The sequence below is a fragment of the Berghia stephanieae genome, chromosome 3, assembly GCF_034508935.2.
Source record: "Berghia stephanieae isolate SIO BIC M18660-M18661 chromosome 3, UCSD_Bste_1.3, whole genome shotgun sequence".
NCBI classification, from domain to species: domain Eukaryota; kingdom Metazoa; phylum Mollusca; class Gastropoda; order Nudibranchia; family Aeolidiidae; genus Berghia; species Berghia stephanieae.
In genome coordinates, this window is record NC_088362.1 from 43,712,822 (window position 1) to 43,739,586 (window position 26,765).

A 26,765-nucleotide genomic window follows, 5' to 3' on the forward strand; every position below is an offset into this window, starting at 1 on the left:
TGAGAGAATGTTGGAGATGATAAGGAGAGCATCACAAAAAAAGCATTCAGAGATAATTATTATGGGAGACTTCAACATGCCGGAACTGGAGTGGAAAGGGATGGACGAACCAAAAGAGGGAAGCCTGGAGGAAAGTTTCATAGAAACCATTGAAGATTGCTACCTACAACAGATAATAAAAGAACCCACGAGACAGAGAAAAAACCAAAAGCCCAACGTATTGGACTTGATATTGATGGAGGAAGAAAATGACATAATCGACTTAAGACTGAGCCACCCACTGGGAAAAAGCGACCATGCGACCATATTCCTAAAACTGAGGGCGACATCAGAGACTGTAGATGAAAAACTGACACTCAGATATAGGAAGGCTGATCTAGAGAGTATGAAAGAGGAACTGGGGCATATAAAATGGGAGGAAATACTAATCGAGGACACCGTAGGAAACAACTGGAGTAGATTTACCAGAGTACTTAACCAATGCTTCGAGAAAAACATCCCGAAAAGCAGAGGGAACCGGGTTGGGAGAAGAAATCAACCTTGGATGACGCAGGAAGTGAGAGGGGCATTACGGAAGAAGAAGGCAGTAAATAGAAGATACTCTAGAAGCAAAAAGGAAGAGGATTGGGACAAATACAAAAGAGTGAGAAACGCAACTACTAAAATAGTCCGACAAGCGCATCAAAAGTATGAGAACAAGATAGCAGAGGAAACGAAAGAAAATCCTAAAGTATTCTGGAGTTATGTAAACAGTAAAATGAAGACAAGACAGGGAACCTGTGACATAAAAAAAGAAGATGGCACTTGGGCATCTGAAGATGAAGACAAGGCAGAGGTGCTAAATCTCTTCTTTGCAAGTGTCTTTACAGTGGAGAACCAGAAAAACTTGCCAGATATTGCTAAAACAAGTAATATAGATACTACACAATGGCCGATTACTGAAGAGAGAGTAATGAAGAGACTACAAAACCTAAAGGAGAGTAAATCACCTGGACCTGACAAACTTCATCCTTACATCCTAAAAAACTTAGCAGAGCAGCTAGTAGAACCCCTAACCAAGATATTTAACCAGTCGATGAAAGAAGGAAGACTACCAAGGGAATGGAAAGAAGCTAACATCACAGCCATATTCAAGAAGGGAGACAGAAAAAATCCAGAAAACTACAGACCAGTGAGCCTGACATCTGTCGTCTGCAAGCTCATGGAACAGCTGATTAGAGAAGAAATGGTTGATCATATGACCAAGAACAAACTATTCAGCAAAGATCAACATGGTTTCATGGCGGGAAGGTCTACAGTAACAAACCTACTTGAAACAATGGATGACTGGACGAGAGACCTGGAATTAGGCAACAATTTAGATGTCATATACCTCGACTTCAGAAAGGCATTTGACAAAGTTCCACACTGGCGCCTAATCAGGAAATTGGAACAGTATCAAATTAATGATCAGACAGTCAAATGGGTCCGAGATTTCCTCAAAGATAGAAGACAAAAAGTGATAGTGAATGGAACAGCATCAACAGAGAGACTGGTAACAAGTGGAGTTCCACAAGGAAGTGTACTGGGACCAGTTCTCTTCCTGATTTATATCAATGACTTGCCAGACAATCTATCATCTAAATGTAAAATCTTTGCCGATGATACTAAGCTCTATGGAGTAGCTAATACAGAAGAAGAAAGAAACACCTTACAACAAGATTTGAAAAAGCTTGAAGAATGGTCCGAAATATGGCAGATGGAGTTCAATGTAGATAAATGTGCAGTTCTTCACCTAGGAAAAAACAACAGAGAAGCAAACTATATAATGAAAGAAAAACCCCTGCAGAAATCCAATGGGGAAAAAGACCTAGGAGTATTTATTGATAGGAAGCTAAACTTCAAGAAGCAAATTAAAGATGTTCAATCTAAGGCTAGTAAAACACTCGGAATAGTGAAAAGAAATTTCAAGAATCTGAAAACAAAACACATGACTACCATCTACAAGACTATGGTTAGATCAAAGCTGGAATATGCTAACTGCATATGGTATCCGAAGTTTGAGGGAGACAAAGACTGTTTGGAAAGAGTGCAAAGGAGAGCAACAAAACTTATCACACACCTGAAAGACAAAACATACTGTGAGAGATTGAAAGAATTAAATCTCCCGACCTTAGATTACAGGAGAAGAAGGGGAGATATGATCCAAACATATAAAATAGTAAAGGGAATAGACAGGGTAGAGGCAGGATTCCTTAAACCAAACAAGAACATTCAGACACGAGGAAACAGCAAGAAACTGAAAAAAGAACGTTTTAAAACAAATGAAAGAAGGAACTTTTTTTCATCTAGAATTGTAAATAACTGGAATAAACTACAAGAAACCACAGTATCAGCAAAAAATTTGAATAAATTCAAAGCAGAGTTGGAGATAAGCAACACCCTAGGAAACAAGTTCAATTATAAAAATTGGTCCAATCATTAATAGATGAGGAGGAGCGAAGGAGACTACACCAAGTCTAAAAGCTCTATACAGAGGTATCCAGGTATCCAGGTATCCAGTGACCAACCCCTATACCCCCTATTCTCCATGTTAAAGTCCCTTATCGAGAGGCTTCACAGTTTTCTGCAATAGTAAATTTGAGTACTAAAGGCCTGTCTATGCAAAAATCAATCATTAATTTTTACTTTTGAAAAAATAGTTATGATGAAACTTCAATTTTTCATATCTTGACACCAGAATGGAGTATATATTTTTCCTTCATTAGTTCACATAGAGAAGCAGGATGCAATGCAATAATAAAGCTAATTTACTATTACTAGATTTTATGACTTAAGACAAGAAAAGGATCAAATGACCAAAGAAAAAGAGGGCCTGAATAACAAATAACTCAAAACCATCCCTGATTTGTTGATAAGAATTTATCATTATTCATAATTAAATGTATCAAAACACAAGATAAACCAATAAAACAATCCAATAGGATGAGGCCACTTTGCTCAATCCTAAGATTTTTTTACAAAAATCAGATTCCACACAGAATAGGCCAAAAGCAAAATTAGATTTTAAAGCTTTTTAACTCATCGTATGTGCAAAACCACCTTTTTATATTTGATGATTCTGAAAGTAGTGTTTGTGAAGAAGCTAGCGGGGCAGTAGTTTGGATTTTTATTGCACATGAAATTTATAGTAAACAAGGCAATACCATTTTTGTGTGTGGTAAACTGGTAAATTGCAAGGACACAACGATCAAATTTTGCTCCTGTTTTGTTCTCATGAATGATTTCATGCCTGAGACGGATTGAAAATGTATTATCAACTGTCATAAAATAAGTAAAATCGGAATGTTGATTCGTCAAACGAAGGATAAAGTTGATAAAGAGTCAGAGAGGGGCTGTCGAATTGGATTATACACAACTTTGAATTGTAATTGTAAATGTACGTGGGCCAGTCGCAGATCACGCTTTATCAATCAAGACAAGTTCAAAACAACAAAAGTAAATATGTAATGAGATTATTTCATTGTGAGGTTAACATAATGACAAGCGGAGGCAGAGAACGGCAATCAACACTCACATCCTCATCCACGACAAGACCCTCCTCCTACGCCCAAAATCGGACGGCTGAGTCTGAAAGGGAGGTGACTTCTAAGTGTATTTGCCCCTTCGCTAAATACACAAAGACATTCAAGATTATTTTCCACGGATTTACAAACAATCCCACAACATATTCATCTGGACCATTTTGAACTGAAGGAAAGGCGTTTTCCACTGATTAGAAATAGACAGGGTGGGATTGATTTACCTTTCGAGTTGTAACCTCGTTTTATTTTACGCATTTTGACAAATTTCCGATGATGTAGCAGCAAATTGCAATCACAAATCCAACTCAACTCGATTATACTTTAAGTTTAATTTAAAAAGACCTAAATGCAAAGCAAAAAATTAACAACATTCCAAAAATAAATCAGGTGATTCATCCTGAAAGAGGAACTCGGTCCTGCAAACGAAAATCAGTTTCGTCGTCCATACTTGCAAGACCCGTGATAAGCAATGAATATGCAAAATAGAAAGGTCAACGATTTTACCGCATGGCGGCCACGGAAATGAAAGTAAACATAGACAAAGGGAAATAATCCAGTAAACACCCTAAATATTTAGATTCAAGTTTATAAAAGTGACTCAGACACAAGTACAGTACATTTTGGACACAGCAGAGCATAAAATAAACTTTGATTTTTTATTTTTGGGAGAAGATCGACGAAATTGAGGATGGAAGATATAAAAAAAAAGCATCCTGAATTGAAATTTACGTTGAGCAGAGGAGATAATTGACAATCTCATAAAATAAGAACTTACCCGACAATCCGAAATACTAGAAGGAATTAAATTATCATACACTACGAAAAGCTGTTCTGTATCGTCGTTTCGTAAGGCACTACCGAGAAGGAACGCATATTTGCTATCTTCTTCATTTACTTGCATAAAATCCATTTTGTACAGCAGCCATATTGATGTATAAAACTGCGGTCGCCAAGCAAGCAAATTTCTCGCGAGTAGCGCGAGATCACTGATCGATCTCCCGGTACGATTTCTTCCGGGTCAAAATTTCAGAAAAATCAACTTCCGTGCCCCTGTGTTTATGTTGATTGTCCGTCAGCGACGACACATCCTTTATATAAAGCAACTTTAGATTTTTATACGTCCCTTGAAGGATACTTTATTGAAATGGCTGAGAATATCTACTTATTCGTACCAAACATCATAGGTAATTTTAAGCTATTTTTGTTCACGCTATAATCACACCTAAAATGCGCTGGTTGTTGTAGAAGTAGAGAGCTGCGCCGGTGTTACCAATACTTAGCTTCTATACCAGGACAAATCATTCGTTTGGACAGAAAAATAAATAAAAAACTTACCGCTTACCGTCAAAAGCAGTTTAGATTTGAAGATACATTTGTTTTCTATCAAAAAACATTCGGTACTAGACAATCCTTGATGAATATCAAAAGTTGTGTTTGAAATTATATCCTAAATATTTTCATGATTCATTCCTCGCTAAATCGTGTGTGTTTTTCGTCTGATTCAATGGTTGGTGCCCCCTAGTGCCTGCCGCCTGCCGCGCAAAACAAAGGTTTTTTAAAAAGTTTATTGAGAAAAAGATACGGAAAAAAGTGTCCCTAGATAGGTATGCAATTTGGTGCATAAGTGCAGTAAAAATTGGTGCGCAAAATTAGTTCGTAGAGGATGCGAGACTGTGTGTGTGTGGTGTGTGTGTGTGTGTGTGAGTATGTGTGTGTATGTCTCTTTCTTTCTTCCTTTTTTTTTGGGAGTGCCTATGTACACGGTAACGGGGCATCTAGCCTCAGGATCTATGTACACGTAAACCGGTTTACCGTTGCAACATTCTGTCAGTGATGGTCCTCGCTGTCGTGACCGCGCGCGCTCGTGTGTGTGTGTGTGTGTGAGTTGTTTTGTTTAATCAAAACAATTTTAACCATTAATGGCGAGATTCCATCTTACACTCCCCAAACTCCAGTTCTTAGTCTTAATGTTATCATTAAAAGACAAGCTTTGCGATTTATAGTTTAATTGAAGCCCGAGTCGAAATATACTCTTACTACTACTCTCTTGGTGGAAACGATTTATTCTGCATAAGCAATCTGGAGAAAAAAATCAGTGTCACTGTAAAAGGTTAAAATTTTACGAAGTACGCTCCGTGAACACCGCTGTAACAATCCTTTGATCTACGTCATCAGGCAACCCATTGTTTCTTTCATCTTTTCCCATTCCCCCTTACTATCCCCCCATCCCCCGCCCATCTCTCTCTCTCTCTCTCTCTCTCTCTCTCTCTCTCTCTCTCTCTCTCTCTCTCTCTCTCTCTCTCTCTCTCACTCTCTCTCTCTCTCTCTCTCTCTCTTTCTTTCTTTCTTTCTGTCCTATCATAGTGTTATCCCTTCCCATCTCAATGTAAAATGAAAACGTTCTGCTGTTTGCAGATACATGTATGATTGTTTTGTTTTTTCTCTCTCACTCGGCTAGGATTAAAAACCAAGACATCAGGTAATTGGTGTCTAATGCCAAAGTATAGATTCTCTCTTTGGCCAATTTAGTCACGCACGTGGCAGCCCAGCTATTTATTATGTTCTGCCTATAACACACAATAAGTGGGATTTTGGGGGTGGGTACGAAAGAAATCAAGGTCATAAGTAACCGTGCACAAGAGCTGTATAGGGAATTGGTTTCTGGGGGTCTTGCAAATACCAAATATTTTATGGAAAGCTCTTTCGAATCCAAGACGTCTGGTTTGTTTTGCTATCTTGGAACAAACGAAACAGAGATGTCTTGAGGTGTGACCTAGTTGTCTGATTTTGTGACCTGGATGTAAGGTTTTGTGACCTAGATGTATCCTTTTGTGTGTGCAAGCCATGCGGGTAAGTACATCGCTAGCTTGCCAGTTGAGGAAAAAAAAAGAAGAAGCAGCGTATCCGCATTTGAAAAACAAAACAAAAAAACCCTGAAAAAACAAAACAACTTAACCTTTTAAAGGCGAATATCAATCTTACTTGGACCAAAAATAAAAAAATACCGTTTCCATCAAAAGACAAAAAACAAATTACAATTTAAAAACTTGAGCTTTTATATAGGGCAATATCCACCCAACGTGCTCAAAGCGCTTTTTACCAATATTCTTACTGCTCTTATGGTGGAAACGTTTTTTTTTTTCTGCGTTAAAAAATAATATAAATGACGAATATTATTTGAAAACAAAAAAATCAATGTCACTGGCAAAGGGTTAATTGCAGTACTCCTGCATCCTGTGAGACTCCTACGGCACTTGCTAATCATAAAAAAAGGAAATAGCAATCAACAATACTAAGTTGAAAAAAAAGAAGAAAAAAAGGAGGAGGGGGGGGGGGGGGGGAAGAGCAAACCCAGTAGCATTGCAACCTTTAGCGGCCAAATTCGATCTTTGACCTAACACCAAATCCTCTTTCATCAAAAGACAAGTAACGGCAAAACGATTATAGACAATTGAAGTCCGAGTTGCGATAGTCTGACTGCTCTCTTGGTGGAAAAGCTGTATTCTCCGTTAACAATAATAAAGATAAAAGCAAACTATTATCTGAAAGCAAAAAATTTGCTTCGCTGTTAAGGGGTTAAGAACATCTGCCAGCATCGTTGACAAGCTCTACGTCACCAAGCCACACGTCTCCCTTTCTTCATCATGCAACCCCCTCACGGTGGTGGTGGCGGCGGATAAAAAATGCCTTTATTTCTTTTATTCAATCAACTTGACTGCTGGTGGACTCTAGGCCTCTCTACAAGTCCAAGAAATAATACTCACTTTTTCTCTGCTCCAACGAAAATGTCTACCCCCTACCGGTCTAATTATTTGTAGCAGACGACAAATTTCTCAAAACGGTCACGTGACACTATAAAAACAACACAGGAAGTCCATGAAAGCTTATTTACGGCATTTCCTTTGAACCGTGTAAACAACAAAATTTCGTTTTCATTCGACTCAACGGGTCAGATTGGCCGGTATTTTTTTAACGAACTAAAGTTCTGAAAAATCAAAATGTTTCTTAGAAAGCTGAAAGATGCTAGTTTTTGAAACAGAGGTAGGTTTTAAAAAAAAATCTTTATATTTTACGTGAATGCATGCTCAAGGCGAGTTGTACGTCCAGCGGAGGTTGGTAGGCCAAAGGCCCACCTCTCTAGTAGTGGTAGAGAAGTAGATCTCATGACGACTCATTTCTCATGGCATGGGTTTGGATGCTAAATCGCTGGCATAAACCGACAGGCCGGCTTTTTGTCAAGCCAGTTGACGCCTTGTCGGTTTTTCAAATGCCCCCCCCAAATATTTTGGTCTGGCCAACAACCACCTCTATTCCTACGGCACGGCCTATCTACTATCTAGCTCTATTATATATTTATCATCATCATTATTTTAGCACCACAATCGCATCATCATCACTCATCCTACCACCACCTTCACCACATTATTTATCACTACCACCACATTATTACCACTACCACAACTACCACCACCACTACCACATCATCATTATTGCTAGCACTAACACCACTATTACAACCACCACCAGACCATCTCCAACAATACCACTACCACCACCACTACTAAGACAAGTGCAGCCACCACCATATATTATGATATATTTTCATCATACTCACACACACCACTGCTACAACCACCACCACCACCACCACCACATCATCGCAACCAATACTGTTACAACTACCACCATCACATCATCTTCACTAACACTTTTACCATCACCACCACCACCTCATAATCAATACACCACAACTACTACAACCACCACCCACACATCATCATCACTGCCTCTACTACAGCAATTGCCATCACCACATCATCAACACTACCTTTATAAATACAACCACCATCGCATCGTCATCACAAGTACTGCAACCACCATCACCACACTTCATCACTACCACTATTTCTACTACAACCGCCACCATCATATCACCATCACTACCCATGCTACTACATCCACAAACACCAAATCATCCTCACTACCAACTACAACCAACACATCCATCACCATCACGACCACTACAACAACACCCACATGAACATCATCGTCACTTCTACTACAACCTCCACCACATCATTATTACTGCAACTACAACTACTACTACAACCACCACATCATCATCACTACTATTACCAATACAACCGCCACCACCATCATATCAACATTATTACCACCACTACCATCACCATAGCATCATCATTACCTGCATGACAACAGCCACTGCCGTCACATCATCATCACAACCACCACTACAACTACTGCCACCACATCATTATCATTGCCACTACTACTAGAACCACCGCCAACATTACCACACTACCATTACTACTACAACCACTACTACCAGATCAACATCACAAATACTACTACTATTACTGCTTCTACTACTGGTTTTACTATTACTTCTACTACTGCTACTACTACTACTTTTACTACTACTACTACTACTACTACTACTACTACTACTACTACTACTACTACTACTACTACTACTACTACTACTACTACTACTACTACTACTACTACTACAACAACTACTACTACTATACTACTACTACTACTACTACTACTACTATACTACTACTCCTACTACTACTACTACTACTACTACTACTACTACTACTACTACTACTACTACTACTACTACTACTACTACTACTACTACTACTATCATCACCACGACCATATCATTACTACCACTACACCACAACCTCCATCTCCACATCATTAATACCACTACTACTACCATGACCACACATCATCACTATCACTATTACTACTACTACTACAACTACTACTACTACATCCACCACATCACCATCCTTACCACCACTACTACAACCACCACATCATCATCCCTACAACCACCACATCCCTACCACCACTACTACAACAAGCACCACATCACCATCCTTACCACCACATCACCATCCTTACCACCACATCACCATCCTTATCATCATCATCATTGCCTTTTTCACCCTGGGTCATCATTACCACTACTACTAGAACCATCACCACCACATCGTCATTACCATTACTACTACAACCACCACCACCACGTCATCACTACCACTACTACTACAACCACCTCAACCACATCATCATTACCGCTACTACTACAATACCACCACCACATCATCATTACCACTACTACTACAACCACCACCACCATCATCATCACTACCACTAATACTACTACAACCACCACCACATCATCATCACTACCACCACTACTACAACCACCACCACATCATCATCACTACCACCACTACTATAACCACCATCACCACCGCATCATCACTACCACTACTACAAGTACCACCATCACCTCATTCATCACTACCACCACTACTACTACTACAACCACCACCACCACATCATCATCATCACTACTACTACTACTACTACTACTACTACTACTACTACTACTACTACTACTACTACTACAACAACAACCACTACAATATCATCATCACTACTACTACAACCACCAGTGCCACATCATCATCACGACCAGTACTACTACAACCACCACCACCACATTATCATCACTACCATGAATAATACTAAAACCACCACTACCACATCATCATCACTACGATTTGTACTACAACCACCATCACCACCACATCATCCTCACTACCACCAGTACTACAATCTCTACCATTAGGTTTTGGCGCTTTACTTCATTTGAAATAAGGACACTTTGGGATTGTAATTTGCAATGTGTTTATGTATCATAATATACACTGTAATTCTAATCAGTTATCTATTTAGAACTATACAACATGTAAACACAATGCCAAATACCATTCCAATTCCTTTTTTTTTTGTGTGCACGGAATTCGGCATTGAAATTCCTACGAGTGGTGGCTGAAACTCCTGTGAGCGAAATTTAAAGTTGGCGTCTCTGCATTAACTTCTATGATTAATGAATATCAAAATTTAGGTTTTAACTGAGCCTTTGAGTGTCTTTTCTGGTTTCATTTAGTTACCATTTCATAATCTGTGTTGGATGCGTGGATTAATTTGTGGATTACAACCGACATGTACATATATGCAGGTCTATTTTGATATATTTTGCGTCATTTTTTTTTTTTAGATTTCCATAACTATGAGCCCAGAAGGAATTGGGTTTTTGACCTGCAAATAAGGGCACGTCGATTGCAACTCTTTATTTGAATGGCTCATATGCGTGGGGGTGTGAATTATTGCCAACCGTCCCTATTTTGTCAGGACAGTCCCAGTTTTGTATTTTGAGATTTAAAAAAAAACAGTAAAAACTTTTATCTGAGATTTTCGTCTACTGATACTGATACTGATAGAAGTGTAGCAAGTATTATTATTATTATTATTATTATTATTATTATTATTATTATTATTATTATTATTATTATTACAGGCTGCATTCTGCTATGTAATAGAACAATGTAATGGGGTGGGGAGGAAAAATGATGAACAGAGAAGGGGATGGGGAGGAATGGTAGATGACGAAAGGCTGACGTGTGGTCAAAGTCAAAGGAGGTAAGAGGAATGGCAGCCAACGAACTGCTGTCTAGTGGTCAAAAGGAGGGGAGCGACAACTGAGTCAGGGTCTCTTTGGAGATAGCCTACATGATCAAAGACGAAGCAGCCAGAAAATGGATAGAGGAAGGGGAAAGAGTAGGGGAAGTAGAAAAGCAACGAAGTGCAATGTTGGGGGAATCAGTGTGCAAGTGCAAATGCACCTTATTTTTTTTTTCTTTTCACTGCCTTTTCTTATCTTCATCTTCATCACCATCAACAACATCATTATTACTGTCACCACTACTGCAACAACAATCACATAGTCATTATCACTGTCACCACTACTGCAACCACCACCACCACCTCATCACCATCACCACATCATCATCATCGCTGCCACCACTACTACAACCACCACAACCACATCATTATCATCACCTCGTCATCATTATCACTCCAACCACTTCGACAACCACCACCACATCTTCATCAGCATCATCGCCACCCCCACTATTACAGCCACCACATCATCATCATCATCACTACTACCACCACTACTTCAACCACCACCACATCATATTCACTTCACTACCACCACCACTACAGCATCACCATCATCATCACTACCACCATTACTGCAACCACCACTACTGCAAACACCTCCACATCATCATCACCACCACCACTGCATCATCATTGCTACCACAACTACTGAAACCATCACATCTGCATCATCATCATAACTCTTTCACCACATCAGCTACGCACTTCACTATTTATAAGACATCTGAAATCCTTTTTAAAATTTGGTGATATCTCCTCCTTTCGTGGAGTTTACTGGTCACGATAATGGACTGGAATTTTTTCTGCTAAAATTGTGGAAACCTTGCTATCATTCAATGACATCCTTTTAAATTTTACATGAAACAGTAGACTGTCCAGCAAAGAGAAGTCTGTATCATCACTTTATCACTGCCCCCCCCCCTCCTCCGCTTAATTACCAGTCTTCACACCCTATATGTCGTATTTCCATTTTTATAGTGTGAATTTCATGAAAAGTTCACTCTGACAGCCCTGTGAGTGGATGAAAGAAAGAGAGTGATAATTTTGCTCTGTACCATACATATCTGCTCTCTTACTTTCTTATTCTAAAAGAAAATTTAAAAAAAAAAAAAATACCCCGAACAAACAAGTAAAAAGACAACTATATTTTTATTTCAGATTATGGTCGACTTGTGCTTGCTTTCATTTCTTTCTACTTCATGCCAACTGATCCTGTCAAAGCCAGTGTGTGTTACATTATTAGTGGCCTTTTGGATGCTTTTGATGGACACTTTGCACGAATGCTAAACCAAGGTAAGTTGGTAGAGTACTCACTTCACATGCAAAGGGACCAAGATCGATCCTGGGTGAAGTCAAGATTTTTCTTGACCCCTCCAGTCAACCCAGCAGTGAATATATAGTTGGTTCTGTCAGAACTGGTGGAAAGTATTTTGCAATAGACTAGCATCCTATCTAAAGGATAGTAAGCAATTGCTATAGTCCATTTCACGCTAAAAAAATCGGGATAAACTCCAGCTCTGAAGGACTAATTATTGTAAGAGTTAAATTGATGTGTTTTGAATTGTTGACAAATAATTAAGTAGCTTCTTGTCTTCTTAATCACAATCATCCTCCATATTAAGTATACTAATATCTAAATTTTTATTATTATTATTATTATTATTTATTATTATTATTATTATTATTATTATTATTATTATTATTTTATTATTATTATTATTATTATTATTATCATTATTATTATTATTATTATTATTATTATTATTATTATTATTATTATTATATTATTATTATTATTATTATTATTATTATTTATATTATTATTATTATTATTATTATTATTATTATTATTATTATTATTATTATTATTATTATTATTATTATTATTATATTTATTATTATTATTATCAGCAATAGTAGTAGAAGTATGATAATACAGTACAAGACAGATAAAACGACAGACCACCAAAATCCAGCATTGTAATGGTTTTGTTGGATTTATTTATTGTTTTGTTGTAATTAAAGAATTTGTATATTGACATAGATTTAACCATAAGATGCCTTAATCACACATTATGATTCTATCCATAAGGACAAAAATCAACCTCATATGGGAACAAGAACAAATGCCCATCCTCTTTAAATTCTACCCTCTTTAGACCCCCTGTAAAATCCATTACCTTGAAAGCATCTAATTTTTTTCATCAATTTAACTTTGTTGTTCATGTGTATGACCATAAAGGTTATATGCTAAATTTTATAATAGGAGTAATATCTTGACTGATTTCTTTCTTTCTATGGAACAGGTAGTCGGTTTGGTGCCATGATGGACCAGTTGACAGACCGTATCACCACAATGTGTCTTTGTGCAACCTTGTGTCATCTTTATCCTTCCTACATGTTTTTCTTCCAAGTCTCCATGGCTCTGGATATTTTTAGTCACTGGATGCATCTACAAGGGTATTTAAAAAAAGCAATTTTTCATTTTTTGAATCTTCCTCGGAATTCCAAGATTTTTGGAGTTTCTCAGAAATTTTAATTCGATTTTTTCATGTCATGTTATTTTCGTTGATAAAGATGAGGCTAGTTTATGGGCATAGTGGCCAACTGCCACAATAAAAATCTTAACTGTTACGATTTGACTTGCTAATTAATTTTTTTTGATTGATGGAACTTACTTACTGCTATTTTATAAGTGTTTCTGGGATAAGTCATGGGAAAGTGGTTAGATGAGAAGTTTTTATCCATATTTGGTTAAAATATTCATTCTCGTCATACCAATGTTTTCAGGAGTGCTCTGAAAGGAAGTGACAGCCACAAGAAGATTGACCTATCAGCCAATCCCATATTGCGACACTATTACAGCAACAGGGTAATGTTAAACAAAACTTTCATCACTTGATATTTGTTTTGATTTTTTATTTAATGACCAAACAAACAAAAAAATGTACCTATTGAGTAGAATATGAAGGAAAGTATCCCTTGCTTTTTATCAAACTTATAGTTTCATTCATTGATTATGCACTTAGCCACTCCATTGATTCTATCACTTACGACCAATTTCCTTTTACCCCATTACTCCTGGCTTCTCTATGACCACCCAGGGCAACAGCAGTTTATTTATTAGGTGGGCGAGTGCAGGTGATACAATACATTGTAATCAATAGTGATTTGACTGATATGAATTGAATTGATTTTTAAAAATGGAAAAAAAATCAATATATAATGGACACTGGAATGAGCTCTGATAAGATTTTTAAAACAAAGCAATTGCTCTTTTACACCCATTGGAACCTATTTTTTATGGAAATTATTTGTCATAAGAAAATACGTGTTATATTTTCTACACATTGATTATCCTCTCCATGTTTCATGTTACACATTTTCATGAATTATACTTGCCAAATAAAATACTGCCCTAAGATGGCTCCTTAAATAGATAATTACTTTTGCCCTATGTGATACATTTAGGTCCCGCTCATGCAATTAATAGATAGGCCCCGAGTGACTAAAGGCAAAAATGAGGTTTTAAACTCTAAGTGAGATCAATTTGGAATTTTTTTCTTTTTTCTTTTAAATTGCCTTTGCAACCTTGAAAAAAGCCACACCACTTATGAAGATTGCATGATGATTACAGACCTCGTTGATCAAAATGTTTATTAAAGTAAAGTGACATGTTGTTTTTTTTTTTCTTCTCATTTATTTATCATATCATCTGATTCCCTGATCAGCGCTATGTTTGTGTTTTTTAAAAATTATTTTTTTATTACAATCTTTATATGTATATATATATTTTTTTTTTTTTTTCATTTGTTTAGGTCGTTCTCTTCCTGATGTGTCTCTGCAATGAGGCTTTCTTCTGTGCTGTTTATCTGTGTTATTTCACTCCTGGACCAATCAGTAAGTGGTTGCCTATGAATTGTTTATTTTAATTTTAATTTTTATTTATTTATTTTTTTTCTTCTTTTTTTTTAAAAATTTGGTTTTAACATTCTAACATACGTAATGATTTAGAATTTGACATTAGGCATTGATGGTCAATTGGTACTTTGTCTCATATTGTAACGAAAAGTCAAGTGAAGCTGAATGTGTGGTCAGTGACCAAATGATTGACAATGATTTCAGAACTTTTAGGCATTTGATGCACATAATCTTCACTCAACTCAAGTCTAAAGTCGTAATATGCCAAAGACATTCTGCCCTTTACTACAGTTATTTATATAAATTTGATTCAAATCTCTTCGTATGCTTTTCTGGTGAATAAATTTGCAATGTCATGCTGAGATTGTCACTGGGGTCGATGTCTTTGATTTCTAGGGGGAGGTTGTTTCATGTGTGAAACTGTTTTTATATGAGTTTGTGATGCATAGTGGAAAGGTACGTGTCATTATGGTTTCAATAATTCTAAATCAGAGACTGTGATCAGCAAATGATTAAATTAAGTGAGTGGTGAAGTTTTGTTTTCTAAATCATTAATGAACATCAGAAAGCTGGAGTGGCTTTTGACATTAACTCTCTCGAGTTCATATGCATGAAAAGTCGAACAAATCTGTTCGATTTTTAATGAGGGTGAACTCGAGAGTTCACATAATATATTATTGTTGATATGATAACAGCACATTAAAACTGACAAGTTCTGTTTGAATGGAACATTATTTATCTTTCACGTTCTGAAGGAATAAATAGGGTTTATGAAGTGTTTTTAACATGGTGGCACTGTAGAAATAAGATTTTTATAATCTTTTAATCAGGGCAACTGATTTACTAAATTTACTGATTTTATTTAATAAAATTGGCAGTTTTGTTTGATATAAATTGATTACAATATCAATCTAGTCCTTCACATTTGTGGCTCATCACATTGCACAGTTTGTATTCAAAGTTATCTGGCATTGCACTGAAAACATTGATTTGCCACCCAAGACTTAGCAAACAGCTGGTCACTTCATTCACAATGGTTTCACATCAATTGATAACAAGTTTTACACTAATAATGTAATCTATCTAATGGTCAACCACTTTGGTACTTTTTGTGCGGCTATGTGGTCTAGCGGTATGAAACTCGCTTTCGGATCGGAAGGTCCTGGGTTCGAGCCTCGCTCGGCACATAGTTGAGTCCTTGGAGAAGGCTCTTTACTCATATTCTCTCTCTGTAAAAATGAGTACCTGGCCGTTAACAGTGTTGTCTCTGTCACCAAAAATTGTAACATCATCTAACAGGCGTCATGTATTGTCCTACATGTTAAATGTTGCTGTTGGCCAGGGACCCATTGTAAAGCGCTTTGAGCACATTTATTGGATATTGCGCTATATAAAAGCTCAATTTAAAAAAAAAAAATTATGTCAGAGATTAATGTCAAGGCCTTAACATTATTTTTTTTAATTAAAAAAAATCAAAGCATAACATCTACCAGAGTGATAAATGACAAAATTCTAAATGAAATCAAGGACATGAAGAGAAAAACAACTAAGTTTTTGGGGAAATGAATGATGTTCAGAAAAAATAGATGTTTGTACTGATGACTTCCGACTCCAACCAATGCAAGTGTCGTGTTGTGTAAAATTTTAAATTTATATTTAAGTCAAAAACTCTCCCTTACCCTTGTGACTAACAGAGAGAACCACAATCCCGTTATTTGGTGGGAATAGTCATGTGATCTAAGCACACAATGACAAGTGTTATTGCAGAAGCTGCTCTTAAAATTTTTTATATCACAATCACCTCTCTCGCGCTTACATGGCTAGAGTGGGACGCCCTCAATATATAGTATGAGGGCAAATTCGATTTAAAAGTTTTATCAAAATAAAACTCACCAATGTGGCCAAAATAATATTTTATATAATAATATTTTATATATTGTGTCTAGTGGAAATGTTATGAAACTCTTGTTGAACCATAATTTTTGTTTTATTTCTCCTTTATTCCCATAGTTCCTGTCATTGGTGTTGGGTTTTTCAAGCTGGCAGCAATTGTGTGCTGTCCTCTTTCACTTCTGAAGCAGTTCATCAGTGTCATTCAGTTATTGGCAGCCTGTGAGAATTTTGTCATTGTTGACAGGGAGGAAAGGGCTGCAGCAGCCAAATTGACGGCAAAGACCAAATAATTAGCCGTTACTGATTGTGTTAGTGTTAGGCATTTCTCAATCCCGACATTACATCTTTTTGACTGAATTCAAATCTTGAGCTTGAGTTTTTGAGATTTTTAAAAATATAGTGCAATATCCACTAAACATGCTAAAAGCGCTTTACAATAGCAATTTATCTATCAATATGTCTGTCTATCGGTCTATCCGTCCATCCATCGGTCTATTAAAAGAAAAATTTAGATGCATGAAAAATACTCACTCCATTTTTTATGAAATGCAAACACGAATTAAGTTTGCATTCTTGACATATACAAACACACTTACACACACACCCATACTCACACTCAAAATGAAATAAAACAAATAAAATGATTACTCATAAGTAAGGAGCTATAAATAGTTGACATTTCTTTTTCTCAAAAAATGTTTCTTGCACGCTTCTCATTTCACCAGTTGATTTTCTTATTCTTACCATTTTAATGATTTCATTTGGTACTAAGGTTAAAAAGAAATACATACAGATATCAATTAATGTAGCTTCCTGTTTGTATTGCACTCTTGTGTTTGACCAACCGTGATTTATAAATTTATTTTGATAGAAGTGATTGATTCATAATTTATTTTAAGTAACTTTGTTTTTTGTGATAGTCGCTTTGAATATATTTTTTAATGGATGTGAAACCGCCATATTATTTAATCGTTGTAAAAGTTCTGTTATTATTATTATTATTATTATTATTATTATGTTTGATAGTAGTGGAAGATTTACACAAGGAATACAGAACCTTGTAGACTTAGGTCGTAGAGCAATGTTTAACTTAAAATCTCTGCTCCACCAAGATCAGGAATTATCTCCTTCCACCCAACTCTATCTGTTTGATACTTTAATATCACCAATACTTAATTATTCCTGTAAAATATGGGGCTATTGTGAAGCAGTAAAAATGGAACAAATGCATTTAGGTTTCTTAAAATCCATACTGGACGAAATGAAATCTACACCGCCAGTTTTCATATATCAATGAATTTAAAGTATTTCCATTAATCAATCAGAGATTAATAAGAGTAATTAAATACTGGTTTAAAATTTTTAAACTACAAGAAAACAATCCAGTCAAGATAATTTATAATAAATTATTAACATAGGCTACAGAGCAACGCTCTTGTACTAACTGGGTAACTTTGCTTAGAGGAATGTTGTGTAAATATGGTTTTGGGTATGTTTGGGTTAATAAATACGTTGAAAATGAGAACATATTTTTGCATACTTTCAGTCAATACCTAAACAATATTGTTTTACAAAAATGTAAAGAGGAAATAAGATCCACTAGCGATCATAGACTCTATAAACATTTGGACAATGAAAAATCTGTACGCTACATATTCAAGATTAAAGAAAAGGTAATTCGATTCGCCATTACAAAAATTAGATTGGGTTCTCATAATTTTATGTGCGAAAGGGGGAGATGGCAGAGACCAAAAAATGATTTTCCTTCTAGGCTTTGTCTAAATTGTAACATAATTGAAGATGAGTATCACATAATAAGTGAATGCAAACGGTATAATTATTTCAGAGAAAAATATCTACCTCAATATTTAATTGAAAAACCTAATATGTACAAGTTTATACAATTTAAAAATAACTCCACAGGGACTGAATTGAGAAGATTTGGAATTTTTTGTCCAAAATTTTGATCGAATATGAAAAATATTTTAGTTAGGCACCTGGTATCATTGGAGAATTCAAAAACATTTAGTCTTATATCTATTTGTTTTTTAAAATTTATTTATTTACCTATTTATTTTTGTATGCATCATTGAATAAGATTATGACATATATTGTTTGGATATATCGTCTATCAGCCGTGATTGAATCCTTTGAATTAATTAATTAATTAAATTTTTTTTGCTTCGCTCACCGTTTGTTTGTACAAGTGTTTTCATAGATCAGTTTGTGTGTGTGTGTGTGTGTATATGTGCACATGCTCACGTGCGTATGTGTATTTGTGTGGGTAGGTGGATATGTGTGTAGGTGAATGGGTATCAATAGGGATATGTATGTGTTTGTTAGTCATTATAATTGCGCATGTCTTGAGATTGACACACATATGATAAATATATTATATTAATGTGTATGTATAATTCTTATTTTTCGCTACTAGTAATGTATGAGTATCATGTGACATTAGATATATGATTGGTAATTAATGAAGGTCATAGTCACAACCGTTGTTGTTGCCATCATTATTATTGTCTGTTGATGTTGATTTTCACTCTCACTGTTCATTATTATTATTACTATTTTTATTGTGATAATGACAGTAATAATGGTGGTGATGATGGTAATAATAGTAATAGTAATAATATTGATAATAATAATTATTATCGTTGTTGTTATTGTTATTATTAGTATTATTATAAGTGGTGGTTGTAGTAGTGGTAGTAGTAGTAGTAGCATTAGTAGCAGTAGTAGTGGTAGTAGTAGTAGTGGTGGTGGTGGTTGTGGTAGTAGGGGTGGTGTGGTAGAAGTAGTGGTAGTAGTAGTAGCAGTAATATTACTCTTGCTGTAAGAATATTTCATGATTATATAAATCTTATGTAAACAAAGTTCATAGTACAGTGTAAAAAATCATTATCGTCATGTCGTTTTTTATGATGATTCGTGAAATGTGAATTATTTGAGTTGTACCAAGGACTTTTTAAAATTTTTTTTTTTTTGTCTCACGATTTTAGTTAATTATTAATTTATAATTCAACTTATTCAATAATGAATCTATTAATTAAATCTTTAGATGATTTTACATTGTTATTATTATTATTGTTATTGTTATTCTTCTTCTTCTTATTATTGTTTGCTTTGGTTCATTATTGATTTTACTTACTTGATTTGTTGATTGGAAATATTATACTCATGTATTAAATACATTGGCAATTGCCTAAAAATAAACTTTTGAATTTGAATTTTTAAAATTATTACTATTATATATTATTATTATTATTATTATTATTATTATTATTAATTATTATTATTATTATTATTATTATTATTATTATTATTATTATTATTATTATTATTATTATTATTATGGGTGGGGATCCTGACCTCTAATAGTGGGCAGGGAGGTACATGCTGTGTCTTCTATACCGCTATACCCGTTTTCCAATTGTTTCCTGCCGTTGTCTTGGAGTTAGATTACTTAGTTTTGTCCTGACCCTGGCCGGAGTCCTTGGCTGGGAGGAAAACAGTCGAATGTATTGTTATAGTTTTTGGAGATGATATTTTTTTCCTTGTAAATCATCTCTCTTATGCATTGTTATTTTTTTTATTTTTAACATATTTGTAAATATTTGAGTGCATTCCTCTTAGTGGGGACCTCTGCTTGTGTCTGGACGAGACTTATAGGTGATCTCAAATTAAGTACTTTGATGATGTGCTCTTGGAGTCTATATCTGTTTCTTAATTGAACCAATTCCCCTTTGTCTTACCTTTTCTTTGGTGCTTTAATTGTAATTCTAGAACTTTTTACTATCCCATTTTCTTCCTTTTTACTGGCGCTGATATGACCTTAATGTTAGTTGCAAGCGCCGTAAAACCCTAAAAATAAAAATCGATATTATTATTATTATTATTATTATTATTATTATTATTATTATTATTATTATTATTATTATTATTCCACTTCTTCCTTTCCTTCTTTTTTTTTCTCTTCTTTTTCTTCTTATCATTACTATTATCAGAGGTGCTACTCATTTTAAATGCCACCTGTCATTATTACCTTTGCCATTATCATCATTATTATTAATATTGTACTAATATACTGTAGTCATTCCCACTATGACACCCGATTCAGATTAATATCAAATTTCACGAATAAATCCTTCATAATTGATTTGATTTTGTTACTTATTGAATAATGATAGAAATGATAGATTTACTTCTCACTTCTCAATTACACGATGGTTACTTATTGTTGTAATAAAAGTGTTCAGAAACGAATCGTTGTTCAATTCTTCTTACTAAGGCTTGCAGGAAGGGTCATTTGTGGATTTTTTTTTCATTGTCCCTAAAGTTAGACCACCTGGCTTGCCAAAACCTTGGCTGGAGACATTCTCCACAAGGGAGTCAGTCGGATGAGAATGTTATTGTGTGTTTTTTTTTCCCCTTATAAATCATTTTTCTGAATGACTGTCTTTTGGGTATGTATCAGTTCAAGTAGATTTCACTATATATACAGTCCAAGACGGTTAATTGGGACGGCTCGGTTCCCGACAAATCGTCCCAATTAAGCGCCAAAAGTTGGAAAGGGTATAACTTTTTATATAGAAAAAAAAAAAATCCTTTCCCAAGGAATACTGGCTTGGACTGTATTAGAAGTCACCTGAACGTTTCCATTTGAGAGAGGATATTATACAGGCATCTGTATAGACTTTTGGATTGCCTTGAGCTGGGCATACTGTTATATTGCATCTGTACTTGAAGTGGAAGCGCAGGGGGTCCATATTTGTGGACAATAAAGATCTATTATTATTATTATTATTATTATAACTCGGTAGAGCACTTGCTTCACAAAGGAACCGAGATCGATCCCGGATGCAGTCGAGATTTTTTCTGTCCACCCAGCAGCGATTGGGTAGCTGTGTCTGTTTAGATCTGGTGGAAAGTACTTTGAGATAGACTAGCATCATAGGCAGCATGCAAATGTTATTGTCCGTTTCACGCAATAAGAACCAGGTTAAAGTCCAGCTCTATGGGCCTTGTGGCTCTGAAGGACTACTTTACTGGAAGCACTAATTTTTAAATCTTTCTCCTTTTGTGTTGCCTAAAAATTTCCTATACTTCGGCACTGAAATAACACGTTTTTTTTAAAGCGCTGGTTAACTTCTAAACTAAACTTTATAAGATATTTAGGTATTACATGGCGGCGGATTGTTAGCACTCAAGACAAGTGCAGAGGGAGCGGGAAGGGTGTCCATGTAGGTCCACCTTTGTTGTTTGTTATCCCTTGATTTGTTTAGTTCCTTTCTCATTCTAAAATAAAACCAAGGTTTTTATTTGGTTGAGCCTGATGTACTCGCTGGAGAGGTAGGGTCGCAATTATCATCTCCCATTTTGAGACCTACCAGGTGGGCAGGAGGACACTTTCTGTGTCTTCTATGCCCTATATATCTGTTTTCCGAGTATACTCTGTTATTGTGTTGGAATTGAATTACTTAGTTCTTTGCTGAGAGGGAAACAGTCAAATGTATAGTGTTAATTTTGGAAGATATATTTGTCTTTTTGTGTGTGTGTGTGTGTGTGTGTGTGTGTGTTTTTTTTGTTGTTGTAAATATTTGAGTGTATTCCTCTTGTTGGGATCCTGTGCTGGTGTCTGGATGAGACTTTTAGGTGATCTCCAACTAAGTACACTGATGTGCATTTGGAATTTGCTTCTAGTACTTGTCCCTTTCGCCTTACGTTTTCTTGGGTGCTTTTACTAGTAATTCTTGATTTCTTTTTAACTATCCCCTTTTCTTCCTTTTTACTGATATGATCTAAATCTGTAAAAACCCTTAAAAACAAAAGCAACCTCTCGTCCCTTTTGTTTCCTTTGAAGATGATATTTCCCTCTTGTAAATATCTTCTTGTTCTTAAGTCGTGACATAAATAAATCCGAACATTTATATTTTTATATAATACATTTTGGAGGTTTTACCATGACCAATTTGTTTTACTGTGCTTCATTCCTACCCTCAGCAAGACATAAAAAAACAAATGTAAATGTCTTCCAGTACAAGTTGCCTGTTAGGCGCCCTTCTGTACTAACACTCGTACACTATTCACATACCACTGCTATAACCACCGTCACACCACATCAATCATCATCATCATCATCATCAAACATCATCATCATCATCATCATCATCATCAAACATCATCATCATCATCATCATTCTACAACTACGACCACCACATCACCAGCACATCAACATTATCAATACAAGACACTGGCCTTGGGTATGGGCAACGGATGGTGGACTTTTCAAAGACCTAAAATCCTGATCTAGATTGACAAAGGCCATGCTGATATTATGCGGCTATGTGGTCTAGTGGTATGACACTCGCTTTCGGATCGGAAGGTCCTGTGTTCGAGCCTCGCTCGGCGCATAGTTGAGTCCTTGGAAAAGGCTCTTTACTCACATTCTCTCACCGTACTCAGGTGTAAAATGAGTACTTGGCCGTTAACAGCGTTGTCTCTGTCCGAAAAAAATTGTAAAATTGCCAAACAGGCGTCATGCCCCGTCTTACATGTTAAATGTTGCTGTTGGCCAGGGACCCTTTGTAAAGCACTTTGAGCACATTTAGTGGATATTGCTCTATATAAAAGATCTTTTTTTTAAAATGACGAATTTGAAGACGATGCTGATAATGATTATAATAACTCGCATTTCGTCGTGATTTTCCTTCTGGCTCATGATGTTTTCGTTATTCAATCATCTGCCTGTTTAAATATTATGATGTCACGTTTTCCGTTTGCTATTCACGCCTACAAAACGCATTTTAAAAAGTAAACCGAATCATGCATCTTAATCTTATGAAGATCTTATGAAGATTATTCTGAGCCATTGGTGACCAACGCTTAACCCGTTAACTGCCGTACTCCGAAAAGACACAAATCGAGCGATATTTGAAGGACGAGTTTTCTGGTCAAATTTTAAAGTACGTCTTTCTAGAGTACAGCAGTCAACTGGTTAAATTAATTTTGTACCGAATGCCAAAACTCATCCACAGATTGCAGGTGTTATATCATCTTATTTTAATCTGAGATGTATTATCTGGAGGGTGAAGTTGAGAAACTGAAATGGATCCCCCCCCCCCCCCCCCCTCTTTTTGAGTTACACTTGTGACACTTTATGACTTGATACCACAGCTGAATGAATCCAAGATAAGGCACCACAACGCCCTCATCTGTGTAATCCGACTTATAGAGTCTCTACTACCCTACATTGACAATACAATTTTCTCTTTGTTTTGGGCCAGAAAAACCACTCTTCAAATATCGATCAATTAAGATGATCCCTAAATTTATCAAACATATTCAAAAAAGATCCTTCTCTAAATAAGTCTCAGCCTCGAGACTTTTTGGTTGATAGGCGAGGGCCGATATTAATCTATTGATACATGATTTAACGGTTTTCTGGACAAAATGAAAAAAAAAAAAGTAATTTGTCAGGGTCCGGGTCGGGGTCTGGCACTGTAGACAAAAGACACACGGTCAGTCACAGACGACATTATGCCAGGTGAGAAATCCCGTATGGTTGAGCCTCATAACAACACAACTCTTATAAAAAATGTGACCCTTCGCCTCAAAACGGTATTAAGTCGGGATGGTTAAGATGTTGAAAATTTAATTTATAGCCAGAAATATCAGACTTGTATTGAGTTTGTATGTTTTACTGAGGAGAATGGATACCATATTTTAGGGTGCTAATGCAAACAAGTTATATTTTTACCAGTTTAACATAATTTAAATTCAGCTTTTAAGCATATGGTTCATTCCGACATAATACCGTTTTGAGAGGGTGGGTCACAAATCTTCTGTGCTCCACCGTCAGTACAGGCTGTCTTGTCACTGAATTGGTGGAGCCGGTGACTAATAAATGGTCTGGTCCACCGTACCTTCAGTTCATGCTAATCACTGGCCCTCCAGTTTGTAAGCACCAATGACAATGGTACAGTCATGTATCAAAGTTTTTGTTGTTGTTTTTTTAAAAACTGCAAATGTGAAACGTGTTCAAAAGCCGAGGGTCCACAATCCCCACTGCCGAGTACACATTGCCCACAGCTCTTTTTCTTTTCTTTACAGACCCCTTCCTCTATTAGATAGATATGACGGAAATATTACGATTTTACGCCAATGTCATTACAATATTTTTCGAACATTTAACATAATTTAATTTTCTTCTATCGATCGATGTCTTGTAAAGTGCCATTGAGCACGTTTGGTGAAGATTGTCGCTCTATAAATTTTATATTTATGTAAATGAAGTGTCACATTTTATTACTTGCGCATACAAATAAAAAAATAAATGGGTTTGCTTTGATTATTGACGTTTGTCGAAAAAATCGTATCCCTTTTTTCTTTTTATCGTTATGTTGTATGCTATGAACATTCCTCAAATATTGTCACAAGTTTTAGACTAATGTTTGTTTTCATAAAAATCAAGGTCATGTCGCTGAAAATAAATAATTATTCTTTGCTTCTCGCTTATAAATAGAACTATGGTCTCCATAGTCAAAACAAACCCCAAATTGTCTTTACACACGTACTGTTGTTGTTATGCAATTCCTTTAATAATAGTAGGAACAAACTTCACGTCACTCAGCTCTTTGTTATTGCTTTTTAACCGGGCATTTTTATGAGTGGTTCTCTCTAGATTGTATTAATCAGACTATACGTTCAAGGTTACACATAATTTTGTGTGTTGGTAGATGATATCCGAAGGTGGATGTTGGGAGTTTTTTAGTTAAACGCACAGTATCAATACGAGTGTATGTGTTTACATTTCAGTGACGCGAATCTCTCTTAAAAGTAAAAGAATGACATAGTCTATCTATCTGCAATTCTCATTCTTTTTTATTTGTTTTTGTTTTGTTTTGTTTTGTTTTGTTTGAGAAGCACTGTTTCATATTGGTACAATGGTATGCTCATGGGGAAGTAACAACCCATTTGCACCGAGTTATCAAGTTACTTCAATTAAAGAAGTATAAATTTGAATCAAATATTTTCCCAAAGATTCATAATTTCAATACATATCTCCATATTTTCATTTTCATCATGCTAAACGCGCTCTGCACTCCTTAATTTCCGGGTAGTTCAATTAATAAAATACGAACACCCCTAGGCGCCCAATCTGTACCAAGATTTATACGAAATCCACATGGAGCCAGATAAGCAATCTCATTCGAGTGAAGGGATGACGTGTGCAAAAGTGTTTTTCCCATGGACACAACGACAAGGCATGAGATAGTTACTCACCTGGCCACACAGTGTCGCATGGCTCTTTTTAGTGACCGACACGGCCATCGATACATCTTTGAGTCAAGAATACACCCGATATCGAAATCTGGATTGAAATTCTTGTACATCAAATAATAAATTAATTAACAAAATTAACTTAATGTTGATATTATTTTAACCACTGCACGGGGTGGGGTGGCCAGCAAATTGAGACGATCGTTGTACACACCTGTTGGGGCCAGCTAAGAGGAGGAGGGAGGGGGGGGGGTTAAAGGGGGAGGGGTGTCGCTATTATTCATGAGTGGTTCGGTCTACTTGTTGCTGCTGCTGCTGTTGCCGCCACCGTTAATGCCGTCGGTGCTGTTGTCAATCCACAGGCGAGGAATGTGTGTCGTCATTTAGGAGACGGAGACGAAGCCATTCAAAGAGAAAAGGTGTTCGGTGTTCAGTGTTCACTGTTCAGTCAAGTTAGAATTTATGTCAAAAATAGACTGAGAGGATTTAGACGTTTTATATAGCCTATCTAGCTGTGAACGTGGGTG

At 36.0% G+C, this 26,765-nt stretch overlaps 3 protein-coding genes across 5 annotated transcripts in view; 2 read left to right on the forward strand and 1 right to left on the reverse strand.

The window, feature by feature from the left end:
• The window catches only part of LOC144967798 (uncharacterized), a 55,038-nt gene extending 50,507 nt beyond the window's left edge, over positions 1-4,531 (reverse strand). Inside the window, exon 1 of one of the 3 annotated variants that reach the window (XM_078905447.1) lies at positions 4,339-4,531. In XM_078905447.1, the coding sequence (XP_078761573.1) occupies positions 4,339-4,473 (135 nt within the window). In that variant the 5' untranslated portion in view covers positions 4,474-4,531. Of the gene's footprint in view, positions 1-3,556; positions 4,057-4,338 lie in introns of those variants that run through there. The other 2 variants (XM_078905449.1, XM_078905450.1) reach the window with 2 other exon arrangements.
• A 67-nt stretch (positions 4,532-4,598) lies between these two features.
• Positions 4,599-21,221, forward strand: LOC144967800 (CDP-diacylglycerol--inositol 3-phosphatidyltransferase-like). The gene is made up of 6 exons (XM_078905452.1): positions 4,599-4,747; positions 12,297-12,431; positions 13,445-13,598; positions 13,929-14,010; positions 14,957-15,038; positions 17,070-21,221. Exons 1-6 carry the CDS (start codon positions 4,708-4,710, stop codon positions 17,240-17,242), a joined length of 666 nt encoding a protein of 221 aa, XP_078761578.1. The 5' UTR covers positions 4,599-4,707; the 3' UTR covers positions 17,243-21,221.
• Positions 21,222-26,595: 5,374 nt separating this feature from the next.
• Positions 26,596-26,765, forward strand: part of LOC144967801 (uncharacterized) — a 22,468-nt gene continuing 22,298 nt past the window's right edge. The window contains exon 1 of the mRNA XM_078905453.1: positions 26,596-26,765. This exon is cut by the window's right edge and continues 135 nt beyond it. The gene's annotated coding sequence lies outside the window, so the exon portion shown is untranslated.

What these genes read in the sequence shown, in the direction of transcription:
- LOC144967800 (XM_078905452.1), top strand. Translation starts at nt 4,708, where the DNA reads ATGGCTGAGAATATCTACTTATTCGTACCAAACATCATAG. An exon ending in ATTCGTACCAAACATCATAG is followed by an intron (nt 4,748 to 12,296) that starts GTAATTTTAAGC and finishes TTTTTATTTCAG; the next exon opens with ATTATGGTCGACTTGTGCTT. An exon ending in CACTGGATGCATCTACAAGG is followed by an intron (nt 13,599 to 13,928) that starts GTATTTAAAAAA and finishes CAATGTTTTCAG; the next exon opens with GAGTGCTCTGAAAGGAAGTG.